Source organism: Aplidium turbinatum, chromosome 5 (genome assembly GCF_918807975.1).
Source record: "Aplidium turbinatum chromosome 5, kaAplTurb1.1, whole genome shotgun sequence".
Lineage (NCBI taxonomy): Eukaryota > Metazoa > Chordata > Ascidiacea > Aplousobranchia > Polyclinidae > Aplidium > Aplidium turbinatum.
The window spans coordinates 25804553-25818775 of record NC_137476.1 but is presented as its reverse complement, the minus strand read 5'-3'; the positions used below and the strand labels follow the sequence as shown (position 1 = coordinate 25818775).

The 14223-nt window shown below is 38.2% G+C and overlaps 1 protein-coding gene across 1 annotated transcript; it reads left to right on the top strand.

Annotated features, from left to right (window-relative positions):
* Positions 1-3105: 3105 nt before the first annotated feature.
* On the top strand, positions 3106-12670 carry LOC145771068 (5,6-dihydroxyindole-2-carboxylic acid oxidase-like). Its single transcript, XM_082582812.1, has 9 exons — positions 3106-4207; positions 6611-6833; positions 7018-7230; positions 7572-7834; positions 8024-8185; positions 9539-9694; positions 10857-11025; positions 11692-11846; positions 12471-12670. The coding sequence occupies exons 1-9, from the start codon at positions 3106-3108 to the stop codon at positions 12668-12670; spliced, it is 2643 nt and encodes an 880-aa protein (XP_082438938.1).
* The last annotated feature ends 1553 nt before the right edge of the window (positions 12671-14223 follow it).

Here is a 14223-nt window from a genome sequence, read left to right as displayed (position 1 = left end):
TGGTCTCTTAAAGGTTACGGGCTTCTAAAATCATCCCCGGTCTAAAAGTACCCCTGGGCCCCCCCTGTCAACACGACTGGCCACTACAGATGGTTAGTGACCGAGCGAGTATTCAATTTTGATCTTAGGCTGAAGTCGAAGCTTTTGTGAACAGAAACGTATACCTTTTATATGCTAAAAGCAACGCTTTAACCAAATCATTGCCAAAACTCTCTTATGGGCTACCGCACGTTGATGCTGCTGAAAAAAATCAGGTGACTTTTCAAATTTGGCCACCTTCATATTTTCCAACGTGAAGTGACATCGGCAAACACTGTTCACCCGATGTATGTAGACTCTTTGAAAAAGCCTCCTTATTTCCATATTATTAAGTTAAAAAAGCATAAACGTGTTAAAGTTGTCATAGTGTTCGCATACAACACGAATTCATCATAAAAGTAAACACATGACGATGTTAAGCCAATCTTTCTATAGCCTTAACGTCATTGATAGTCCACAGGTAGGCTACCTAGCCTACATTGCTATACAATAAAGGTATGCTCAACTGTGTCCCACTTTGTGCATTGAGTAGAAGTTATGGGCAGTCGAACTGGTTTGTGTTGTGATAGTGATTGCACGCGAACTGTCACTACAGAGTACAGTCGTAGTCACTATATTGCCTATTTTAGATCTGGCGTTATTTCAACTTTTTCTGAAATTCAAAGTTTAGTCATAGTTTTCTCCTTATTGGCAAGGTGGTGTGCAAAATATAGCAGCAGGTAGAACTAATGTTTTCTTTCGTCATGGACACGCTGATGACAAAACACTTACAGAAATACCAGGCAGGCAATTTTAAACAATAAGTGATATGACAATTAAATCACATGCATTGTGACAACAATAGCTATTAGGGGCCTACCACTGAAATAGACGATAGCCTATATTAAAAATAGGATTATTATTGTCATTAACGTAGCCGTGGGGTGGCACAAGGGCCACCACGTTTTTAGACGTAGCCTAAGTGACATCACTATATTTGAGTCTTAGTGTCGAAAGCGTCAAAATAAGAGCTACAATAAAACACCTATCATTGCGCGTTTCTGTGTATATGTCAAGATGCAAGCAAGTGTGAGCATTTAGAAGCTTGTTTCCATATCTGGTGTTACTGCAAAAAGCAACGGAAGTTATACGTTGAACAATTTGAAAGAGCTTAACTTTCATTGAAATGGGTGGGCTAAGAGTTTACAACAGACCTGCTGTGAAGAACGACGATTTCATTGAAGCATAAGGTATTTTAATAAATATGTAGAGCAATAATTTTCTCAAACAATATCATCTGTTGTGCCGCTCGTTCAATTGACCATTCCTAGTATAAAAAATTGAGTGGACTCTAAACTTTATTTTGCAATAATTATAAACTTCATGGGTGGTTTAGAAAAAATATTGTGCTTGATTTTTTGCAAAACATACCAACGTTTAGGGTTGGTTGACCATCATTTACAAGCAAGACTGATACAATAATATACCATGTAAAAATTGTAATGATGTTCAAAAAACAAGGATCATGTCCCTTGACAACAAAATAAAAACAACGTTCTGCTAAAGTGCAAATTCCTGGCTCCCTTTTGGCACTGTCACGGTCAACATCAGTTTGACTGTGATAACAATCAGTTTATTTTTATTTCTGACCATCACAATACAAAGCAATATAATGTCAAACGTAGCAGAGACCTAGAATAAGGCGTAAGCGACAATTACGACTCTCATCCCACTGATCGATTAAGAAAATCACAGCAGGAGTAGGCTATAAAGAGCATAGATAAAAAATGAAATTAAAAAAAATGAAAACAAAATGCTGAATATTAAATGTATTAAATACCAACGCAAACAAAAGAATGTGCAAATCCGTTATTTAAGCTAAATAATGTTTGATAATATGCAATATCCAAGAATGAAAACTTTTCATTTTCAATAACATCGAGAAACCGGAACAGAGATTAAGAACGTCAGCGTCTACTTTATCAATAATAGCATTTTACTTGGAAAAATTTCTACATAGATAAAGTTGGCTTAATACAGACTTTTGAATGACTGATATATTCTGATGTCCTTGTTATTGCCACCAGTGTCCACGCCAGTGGCGTAGCCTACGGAGTTTTTTTTGTTGTGGTGTGAAAAGCATACGGTACCTTTATTTGAGAAAGTTGTAGCCAGTTTGAAATTGAATACATCTCAGGGTTAAAGAAAAAAGCACAGTCTTTTGCCATTTTGCCTGCATTGCATAACCTGAAAACCAAACCACTCTGTGTCCGACACTAAAATGTTTAAATAGTTGATTGATCGTGGAAATGTCTATCGTCGGACTGAGAAAGGTTGTTTGAGATCTTAATTCTGGCAGTTTCATATAGGCCATCAGTACGTAAAAATGCTTTGAATCCCTGACGCAGGCCCGATTACTGAGATTGACAAGAGTAAAGTTTCCGCTTGCCGGAGTGTCACTGCCTTGGAATTATTCATCCGCCAGGTGCCGTTGCCCTTAAATTGTGTTGCTCAAGTGATCACTGTCGTGTAAATTTTTCCATTTTAGTGGTGCTTTTCTATTAAGCGTTGTCGTTGTTTGAAATTTTAAGGCCTGGAGTCTATGCTTTTGCCATCCCATAATTGATCAATTAATTGAATCTTTATCCTAAGACTGACAAAGCTTCTTTAAAAATACTTGAGGCTTTGAACCACTGACCCATGTCTGGTCGCCGAGTTTGACAGAGTAAAGTTTCCGATTGTTAAAGTGTTATTGTTTGAAGTACAATATTTCCATCCAGTAGGTATCGCTAAACGGAGAGTAGTCCTTGAAATGCATTGCTCAAGCGTACATCCCAAGAGTCGGGCCAGCACTGCTTGATCTTGAAGTTTCTTTATTATTCGTAAAATATTCGTAAAGGCGGGCATTTTACCAACTGAGCAAACGGGTCGGACTGAGCTAATCGTGGTATTGAAAGATATAGGCTATAGTAGTTAGGCCTACTGTTAGTTTTTGCTTTGGCTGTGTATTGTGTAACGACAAGTATAATGTTACAGAAACACGAGGTAGGCAAAAACTAAAGCTAAAATCATACTGACAGCTTGATGATGACGACAGTCTACGACCATAATACAGCAACTCAAAACGAAACGATTGCTTATGACAGAACTAAAGATCCAGAATGGATTGTTCCGGTCACTGTCAACACAACTTTGACTCTGTTTACAGTTTGGATTCTCATATCGCTGATTGATTATGGAATCATAACAGAAAGATGGAAAGCAAAGAAAGGAAACAGCTCGGACAAACTAAACGGGGGAATAATTTATACTTTTGTTGTCACCACCTGCGTCATGTGCCTGATAAGACTGGCATCAAACCAGGTGGCAAACAATGTTGGGTTTGGAGTAGGAAAAGACGAAGAATGCGACATGGTAAATGATGCAGCTGTTGTCTTGTACTGCTTAGTGCTTATGTCTAGTTTTCTTTTTCTGTGGGTTCGTCAAAAAGTTTTTTATTCAAATAAATTTATCGCTGCAAGTTTGAATAAAACGATTAAAGTGTGCAGTACTCTGAGTATTATTATCATCATCGTGGTTGCAATCCCTGCCGTATGCATCACTACCATCCCACATAACTATGCATCGAGTATATACGGGTGTACTTTTGTCCCTGACCAAGGAAATACGACAATTGTATTTGTAGTGAGCGTTTTGTCTCTTATGTTCCCTCAAACTTTTTTGTTTTTCTTGCTCATATACCCATTGCGAAAAGGAATGGTCCAACAAAGTTTGCAAGATTCAAATGACAGATGTACTACTGTACCTTCTACAAGTTGCGTACCTCTGAGTGTCCACCCAAATACTAATAATGACCTAACAGTAAACACTGAACAAAGCACGAATCAAAAGAACAAACCACAACAACACTCGTTACCAACAATTGCAACTGGAAATATTGATACAAGTTCTACCTCATGTGATTCAGCTGAAAAGATTGCCTCGAAAAAATCAAGAAAGAAGACAGAATCTATTGTGAGAAACATTATGAGGAGAACCTTCGTGTTCGCTGCCGTTTCCTTGACTTCAGATATACTTCTGGTAACATTGCAAACTTACATCATACCAAAGTATAGCCACCAGAGGTTATTACAGATGGCTTATGACATCAACTGTTTTCTTAATGTTCTTTGGGTCATTATGTCATTTGCACGATTTAAAGAAATGCTCACATCGCCCTTTAGACTTAAATCATACCAACAGGATTGATCTCGAAAGACCGAGTTAAAAGCCGTATGTGTTTTGCAATTTTCTTAAATCAAACTAATGTATAGCGTACGGTTTTCCATGCAGACATGTGGCTCAGTGGCCGAGTGGTTTCACCTTCGGTTCTGGTGCTGGTAGATCTGAGATCGATTCCAGGTCGGGTCAAACCGAAGACTTTAAAAACGGTACCGATTGTGTTATTTCCTGCATAGCGCAGTGAGAATGAGTCGGGTAATAATTTGATAACATCGTAAACCTGTTATAAATGAAAAATGAGCCCTGTCGCTAAAAGACCTTAGCTGTTGTAGAGCGACAATAAATAAAACCATAACATTATTATTATTATGTTGCCTGCCTACAGCAAAATCTTCAAACTCTTTTCTGCTTGTCAAGCAACTCTCCCAAGGCTTAAATCGGAATTTTTTGGTTTTTCAATCTTTATAATGCATACGTCATCATCACTGCATCTCAAATTAATCCATCGAAAAAAGTACTATAGTTCAATCTCCCCAACTGTAATATATTGTTTATAGGCCTACTTAGCTTCGTATGTCATTAAAACTGGAAGTTGAAGTTTTCGGCACATGTTGAGATATAAATTATTGCATGTCTCTCCAAAATATCAGCGACGTAGGCTACAGCGATTTAGGCCTCCTTGCCTTCAATTTACAGCGATTTATGCCCTCCTTGCCTTCAATTTTTTCTCTAGATGGAGGGGCAGGGGGGGGGGGGGGCAATGGTGCCCTTTTAAGATCATGTAAGCTACCGGTAGCCTACTGCACATTTTGCAATATAACAATTTCTGCTATTCGCTTTTAGCCTAATTATAATCTTTCATTTTTACCTCAAAATAATATTCAAGACCCAAAATTCTGCAACACAGTGAGTTACATCATTATAACATAGCATGATGCCCTTCTTTGTGTACCAGCCACTTGTGTCATTACTCGATAGTGAGCTGATGGATGAGCATTATCGCTATATCTTGTCTTAAAACTTTAAAAAAAAAATTGGCTTTTCAGCAACAAAAGTGCCCTTTTTTCATAATCCTGCCTCATCCCCCCCAGTCAAAAATCGTTCCCGCGCCCCTGGCTGATAGCCGATCATCATTTATGATAGAACGAAAATACGACTTTATCATTCTGAGCTTTGAGAAACTCCTCTCACAGCTCGCAGTTGAAACACCAATGGTAAGATGAAGTTTCAGACACAAGCATAAATATGGTGTCGAATCAAGTAGGTGTGATTTAGCTAACCCAGGGAGCTAACCACTGTAAAACATCAAACGCTGTTGCATTACGATCAAACGTGGTTTCACTGCTTCGCACCAGCCTCTTAAATCTGTCAATTTCCACAGCTAACTCCAAAAAGTCCACCTCGTGCTGTGTGCACTGTGCAGCCTCATTTTGCCGCCCCTTGCAGCCTGCCGCCCCTGGCGCAGAGCCAGAACCGCCAGGTGGCTGCTACGCCACCGCATGAAACTAAAAGCATTTTTTTCCATTGTCAAACAAACTGTGAATACCGGTACCTGAGTTTTAAATGTGCCACCAAAAGTTCACAGGCTAAAGTAAAAATAAAAATGCAAGTGAAGAAAAACTTTGATGTGAATTTTCACTGATAATAACTTTTAATGATAGCTTCATTATGCTTCTCATCAAAAGCCAAAAAGTTTGTAACTGCTTCTTGGTTTAAAACCAAGCTGTTGAACTCTTACGAGGTATGTTGTATCTCATCAATAGGCTACAAGACATTAGCTTATACCAGGCTACATCAAAGTTTCGGTATGCATGATCTTCATTACATTTTAAAAGTGGGCTATGTAACCAGCAAGTTCGAAGGTGTTGCGACCGTGCCAAATTTTTTTCAACTCAATAACTTACTTCGATCACAAGCACGTTTTAACGTTCGCGTTTTGTCGCTTCTACCTTTTTTTTGACCTTTGCTATGTTGACGTGTATTGTTTTGATATGATGGTCAGAAATAAAAAAACAACTGAACTGAACTGAAGATCTACAGTTCAATATTGTGTTTCATGGCCTAATCGGCTTTCAGCAAAGCTTTATCGCATTGTGAAGTTGCTTATAGTAAAGATTGATTACAATTTATTATTGCAATAGTGCAAGTCACAAGTCAGTAAATCACGATAATCCTATCACGGATATCACGAGGATCAAAATGAATTGTTTTTGTTTGTATAAAAGCAGAACACTTTCAGTTTCACCCAGAATTTTAATATTCCGGGAGCAAGAAACGCATTTTAAACAGCTCTGAGTTTGAGTTCAGTGAAACATGATTGATTGCTTAGCAAAACCTTTCGCGTTTTTGGTCATTTCATTAGCTTTGAAATTCATTTCTGTGAGAGGTCAATTTCCTCGACTGTGCACTACCACTGAAGCAATCTTAAGTCACGAGTGTTGTCCCCTTCTCAATGGTACAGGGAGTCCCTGCGGGGAAGAGGAGGGCAGAGGAAAATGCGATGACATTGTAATTGACGATTCTCCGCATGGACCGCAATATGCTCTTGTGGGAATCGATGATCGAGAGCGGTGGCCGGAAAGATTCTTTAACAGGTGAGTAGGCTACCAGAGAAATATAAAAGTGTTTGCAAGAAAGTAGGCTTAGGCAACGATATGCTTATTTTCAAAGGAGTATACTGCATTCTAGCTATCACTCTTCATCAAATAATCTACCATTTAAATATCAGTTTACCTTAATTTTCTTAACCTATATGTTAATGAGTGATGGTTATTTTAGGACATGCTTTTGCAATGATAACTTTGGAAGTTTTGATTGCTCGAAGTGCAAGTTTGGTTGGCAAGGAGATGGTTGCCAAGAGAGGCGTCCTTTTTCTGTCAGACAAAACATCCTGAACATGACTGAGTCAGACAGAGCAACTTTTTTGAATGTCCTTGATCAATCTAAAACCACTTTTCATCCAGATTATGTGATAGCACAAGATCATTACAGGTAACATATGATAAAGCTGTAGAGACAAGTTTCATTATGAAAGTTGGTCGAAAAGCTACAATTATTTCAAATTAAGATGAGTAACGGAAAAAACTAAAAATCACATGCCACTATTACCGCTAATCGCAATTTTTTTATCACTTTACTTAAAACGGTCTCTCATGTTTTTTGTAGTAACTTAGGTTTTTCTCAAATCTCCTATGCAGTAAAGGCACCCTGATGATGAGACATAATAGTGAACACAACGGTTAAATTAAACATTTTTGAAAAGCTAGTGTGCAGGTTTTACCCCAAATATACCAAAGCAAATACTAAAGGTAAGATGTAAATGCGTTATTTAGAAATTTGATGGGAGAAAATGGAACCGATCCTCCAAACTTTGTCAACGTTTCCATCTACAATCTATTTGTTTGGATGCACTATTACTCCGTGCGCGACACTCTGCTTGGACCTGGACAAGCTTACACAGCCATTGATTTCTCGCACGAAGGTCCCGCTTTTCTTACATGGCATAGGATGCATCTCCTGATGCTTGAAAGTGATTTACAAGAAATGAGCGGAGACACTTCCTTCACTCTTCCTTACTGGAATTTTGCCTCTGGAGGTTGGGTTTTTACAAAATCATTAAAGCAGACTTGCCATTATACGTGTCAATTAAGTATTAAGCTTAGATATATCAGGCTATTATTTTGAGTATACGGTCTTGAAATTCGAAACTCTATGAAGGTCTAAAAACTATTGTACGATAGAAATAACAACAAATGAACTTAAAGGTATAATACAAATGTTTCAGGATCAGTATGTGATATATGTACGGACAATGTTCTTGGAGGAAGCGATGATGCAGATCAGACTCTGTTAGGAAGTAACTCGAGGTTTGTGGACTGGGATGTAATTTGCTTGAACTTGGATTGGTTTAATGATAACGTGAAGCTCTGCAATGGAACCTCTGAAGGTAATCGAAGTTTTTTTGATAACGTAGGTGGACTGGGAAACTGTGAGACATGAAAAATTATAGAATAGAGGATTTTTGACTAAACTACTATCAATATCTTAGTCTTGTGAATACCCTCTCATCTGTTGCTAAATTGTATCAAAAATATGTCTTTTCGCCGCTTTTCCTTAAGCCGCTCATAAGAATCGCCCAATTTGAGTTTAGTTAACGTAAATCATTCTCTTGAATTTTTAAGTTATTTTGTTTTGCTGAAAAGTTTCAGAAACTTTAAATAATAAATCAACTATAAATTTTGAACGCAATGGAAAATTAACTGTTGAAAATTTTTTTGACAATGTGAGTTATAATCGAGAAGGCAATGACCTAAAAGCAACTTTTTCCCAAAGCCGACACGTTCAATAGGGCTCGGGTTCCAAATAGCGACTGTCAGAACAGCGACTGTCAATAGAGCGACTACACGACAGCGATTCATTTAAAACAGCGACTGTCAATAGAGCGACTACACGACAGCGATTCATTTAAAACAGCGACTGTCAATAGAGCGACTACACGACAGCGATTCATCAAAAACAGCGACTGCCACAACAGCGACCTCACTTCTTTTATTAAATCCAAGGCTTACGCGCACACGCACTCTTTCACCCCCTCCACACATACCTTCCATCCCCCACACCTCTCTACACACGTATGCACGCACAAATAGGCAAACACTGCGTAGTGAAAGATTGAAACCAAAAGGGACTTTAAAACAACATTTTATTTGGACTATCCATAGAAGTCACATGATTTAAAAAGAAATAGGCTAGTCAAGCCAAACAACAGAAAGTCGTCAAGCCTTGCAATAAAATTCAGGGTCTAGAAAAAGATTGAAACCAAAAGGGACTTTAAAACAACCAAAAGTCTTGCAATAAAAATCAAGCCACGTTTATTTCTAAATTGTGAGCAAGGGCTCGAAGGAACTGCCGCAGATCATACTGGCCTCGATTTTGCTGTACAACAGTGATTCGTGTGTTCATTGTCACGTATCTTTTCATTCGCTGAGTCAGGTCTCTGCCTTGTAGTAGCTGGGTTCGGTTTGGTTCGGTTTAAAGTGTTAAGTCGCTATCATAACAGTCGCTGTTTTAATGCAGTCGCCATTATGACAGTCGCTGTTTTGACAGTCGCTCACTTCATTACGTCGCTATTATGAAGTCGCCATTATGACAGTCGCTGTTTTGACAGTCGCTATCCGGCCTGGATGCCGTTCAATAGAACACTTGGTTTGGTCGATTAATTCCACAAGGAAAACTAAAGTTCTCAAGCCACATGAAAAAACGAATATGTCGCTTCATTTTCATAACTATTTATGTGAAGGTCCCATCCGCCGTAATCCTGGAGGAAACACAGATCGTCCATCAGTGCAAACTCTTCCAACTCCGGAAGATGTTGCTCAATGCTTGCAAGTTGATGAGTACGACACTCCTCCTTTCTTTTCCGACTCTGATGGAAGTTTTAGAAATACTCTTGAAGGTAACAAAATAAATCATAAATGCATTGTTAGACCATGCTTGACTTATAGTACTTGTTTTTTTTTTGTTGCAAAACTAAATTAAGACCCATCTGAAAACTACAATTGGATTTCTAAAATCACGAGTTGCGCAACCACCAGTTAAGAGCAGAAAATAGAACATAGAACAAAACTATTGACAGATGCTTTTTAAATCTTTGAACTTTTTCAATTTAATTTTATTTTTTAATGTCCTTAAAAGCAAAAAAAGGTAACTTTACTACCGAACTATAACACAAACTAAATAATGCTACACGCAAAGTTTTATTCTGACAGTTGGCTTATTATATATATATATATATATATTACTTGAGAATTATTGTCTGAATGAAGGTATGTAAATGTAAATTTTACAGAAAGTAAGTTGACTTAGCTAAGCAAATTGAGGTTTAAATAACAAAGCAGTTCATTAGAAGATAAATGCAAAGCAATATATAACTTAGCCACCGTACAGGATTTCTCCAAAAGCAATTAACCGTTTTCTTCATATAAATTCAAGTTTAACACAGAAGAATCGCAGCTGGCTTGCTAAAAATCAGGCCAAAAGAGAACATTTCCTTGTTCGAAGAAAGTAGTTTAAAAAAATCGAGGTTTGTGATGCTAGTTGTAGAATCTGCAATATTGTGAAGTATTAGTTGCATTGGTTTGGTTGGTTGGTTGGTTTTGAATCTTTATCCTCGGACTGACAAAGCCATGGTTGGTTATTCCTGGTAGTTTTGCATACTTGTAGAGGCTCTTGACGCAGGGACGGTTACCGAGATTGACAGAGTGAAGTTTTCCGATTGTTGAAGTGTTGGAATTATTGCATTCACTAGGCGCCGCTGAATGGAGAGCAGTCCTGAAATGCGTTGCTCAACCGCGAACCCCGAGAGTCGAACTTGCGCCGCGTGATCCTGAGCCTGGCGCGTAACCACTGAGCTAACGGGGGGGACTGAAGACAGCTGAAAGTGTTTAGCTTCCTTAAAAGAAATTTTATGATTTAACTAAACTTTGTAAGGGTGATTTAGATTTTTTTTAACTATTGGAATTATTTTTGCATTGTCTGCTTTTTTGTGCATTCCAATAACGAAAAATAGATTAAATAGAATTGTTGCTTGTATGTAACGCACAGTCTTGGTACTTCAGGCTATGCTGCTGCAAATGGCCAGTTTGACGAAGGAGTTCGCTCTTTACATAATCTTGCTCATTTGTTCTTGAACGGTACTGGAGGAATCACACACGCGTCCGCCAATGATCCTCTTTTTGTTCTTCTTCACACATTCACAGACGCGATCTTTGATGAATGGATGATAAGGTTTGAAAAGTATTCTGAAAAAAGAAGAATTAAATTCGTAATTTATTTTTAATTACTAATACAGTATGTCATTTACAGTAATAGTTTGTCGCCTATTTTTACCCTAAATGAACCTAAACTCAAGTGATAGTTTACAATAGAAGATTAAATGATCAAAGCGTTTTTCGTTGAAAGCTGAAATTGAAAACCGTTTACCGCACATTTCACAAGGACCTTCTTATAACCTTCCTTTTAGGGTGAAACAGGCTTTGGGGTTTGTCAAGGGTTTAGGGATTAATAACTATATTTGATTTCTCACTTCTGATGTATTTTTAACTGGTGTAATAAGCTAAATGTGGCTCTGTGGTTATCGCCTTCGGCTCTGGTGCTGGTATCCCTGGGTTCGATTCCAGGTCGGGTCATAACCAAAGACTTTAAAAAGGGTACCGATTGTGTTCTTTTTTGCATAACGCAGTGAAGATAAATCGGGTAATAATCTGGTGACATATCACCCTCTTCCAATCTGCTTTGAGCCAACATGGAAGCAGTGTGGCTCATAAAATCACATCGAACCCTATCAAATAACCCATGTTGATGCGCAATCTGCTGCAAGCGGAGATAGCGAATGATTATTAATAAGCTAAATAATTTGTTTATGGTTTCAGCAAAGTGCTTTATACCGTTTAGGACAAATATGACTTCTCTAAATTATCCACAAGAAGGCGCTCCCATCGGCCACAACCTGAACTTCAACATGGTCCCATTTTTTCCTCCAGTGAGCAACAAGGAAATGTTTCTTCCCGCCGAAGAGTTGGGATACAGTTATGCTCTCACATTGCCTGGTAGGTTTATAAATGTTACAAGTATTTGTTCAAAGGAGTATTGAAACGTGATGCTGTTTTTTGGGTCTTTTGAGTTCCATGTAGGCTATAGCCTACTTATGTTTCCGAAAAAGATGAATTTTTAAATGCAAATAAAAAATTCTGAGCAAATGATTTATCTGCAGTGTAAAATATTTTAACTTCAATTTTCTTTGAGTAGAGGATAATCTTAGCCGGTAAACTTTTTATTTAATTTTCCATTGCGCCGTGACAACTTCGACGATTTAGATTATACAATTTTACATTTTGTTTTTAAAATTATCCTATTTTGAGCTTGGTTGAAGGCTACCCAGTAGCGTTAACAAAAAGTCCTAGGGGTACTTTTAGGCCCGAGATGATTTTAGGGGTCCATAACCTTTCTAAGGAGCCCGGGAGCTTAAAGAAACCATCTCGTATTTGTTGGATAGGCTACAACGCGTTTTTCTTGGAAGGGTCTTGATTTTGAGGCCTGGAGATCTCATTGGTACCAGGACAAAGTTATCCTCTCAACGGCTCTGAGGCAACCACTATGCCTGCGTTTCGGATTTCAATAGGAGAGGTTATCCTTATATTGTGTACAAATCAGAGGTTTATAATACTTTGCAGAAAGTGCTACTTCGGCAGCGGACTCAGCACCTTCTTTTTTATGGGCGATTGTCGGAGTGTCTGGCTTCATTATCTTGGCAGCATTGGTCACAGTAACGGTCTCCTTAGCAACCCGCTACCGACGACACAAACGAGAGGAAAATCTGTACCAAAGCCTAATTTCCGATGACTTAAATAATGGAGTTCAATATACAGCTTGAATTAAACTAAAGTTTCGATTAGAAATCTTTCATCTGCTTTCAACATCGTCTGCTAACGCGATTTAAATGTAAATAGCATATGATGAAAATGTAGTTGAAAAGTGCATTGATTGTTAAACACAACGCTTATTTCCTTACTTTGAAGGTGAATTATTGCATTTATGCCTTGTTATGAGGATAAGTTTTGCCTTGAGATTGCTGGCAATAACTATGTCGTAGTGTAATTGCATAAAAATAAACTTGATCCAGCAAACAACATGCTAGTTTTTTTGCATTACAGGTTGTGTCATGGTGAGCTTGTATTGTTGGTGTAAATTTTTTACGTGATGTTACGTTGCAAGAGCAAATTCTGGCCAAACTCGCAAAGCGTAAATTTGTCTTATGATATCATGAGAGCGCACAACTTGTAATAGATTCCCTCAGTGAAGTTGCTAGAAATTCAAAAAGTTTTGAATTCTCTATTCTAGAAGTCAGTTCAGCGAACGAAGTTTCGTAATGCTCGGGTATAATTTAGAAGTAGGCTAGGCCATGACATTTAACAGCTAACAAGTTTAAATTTTAAAGAAAGCTAAGTGGTTAGGCTTATTTGCCGTAACCGAACATCTCAGTTTGTTAAGATAGTTAAGTAGACAACTTTCCGATATTCTTAGACAACTCCGATTTAGCAAAACATATGCAAACAACCTCTGTAGCTATTTCACAAAATGTACAGAGATTCTTCTCCCATCACAGAACGCAGACAACACATAGCCTAGGTCACTTAGTTGGTGACAATGGTCAGTCTTGGAAACAGGACCCGCGTCAGTGATCTAAAGCCTTCACAAGTATGTGACACTATCAGGATTAAGTTCTCGAAGAAGCTGCCTCAATCCGAGACAATGATTGTCACAATCAATTGAACCGCTTGTGGTTTGCTCTCTTGTGTGCGCTCGTGTAGATGACTTTCTAGCGAAATCTAGTGTCTAGAATAGCCGAGAAAGAACGTACGCTGTCTGCTGTTAAAAAATGGGAACTGCGCATCCGAGCCATGAACAAGTATTCTATCTAACCATCTTTCTCATGACCATCCTGTAGCAGAAGCTTCACCGCACAGATAGGCCTCATCAGTCATTTTCTGACTATGCACGCCGACCACATAGTAAAGGTTAATCCAGACTCGTTGGCCATCTTCGAAAACGAAGGACGAACATCATCATCAGTGGATAGCACACTGTCAGTAGCAGTAAGCAGGCCTGTATTAGCGTTCACACTTCAACAAGTATTCAAAAATGCTTGGCTCAAGCTTATAAAACACTTTTTCAGTCAGAGGATATAAATGCTAATCTATCAGTTTAATGACATACAGAAGTACTAGAGACTAGAGAGTGATATATTTCATATAAATCGCCTGCAATCAACCGAAATAGCCAGTCGTGAAAAAGGGCTTATTCTAACTATATTGGTACACCGCATTGTGAAAACTAAGCAGCCACCATCTTAATGTAGTTCGGTTCCTTGTTTGCTGCAACACTAAGCAACGACAAATTTACCCTTCTGTAAATTAAAACAAATAG

Bases quoted from the DNA above. Each gene is read 5' to 3' on its own strand.
- LOC145771068 (XM_082582812.1), top strand. From the start codon at position 3,106: ATGACGACAGTCTACGACCATAATACAGCAACTCAAAACGAAACGATT. The intron at 8,186-9,538 runs GTAATCGAAGTT...ATTTATGTGAAG, and splicing joins CTGCAATGGAACCTCTGAAG to GTCCCATCCGCCGTAATCCT. The intron at 9,695-10,856 runs GTAACAAAATAA...TTGGTACTTCAG, and splicing joins TTTTAGAAATACTCTTGAAG to GCTATGCTGCTGCAAATGGC.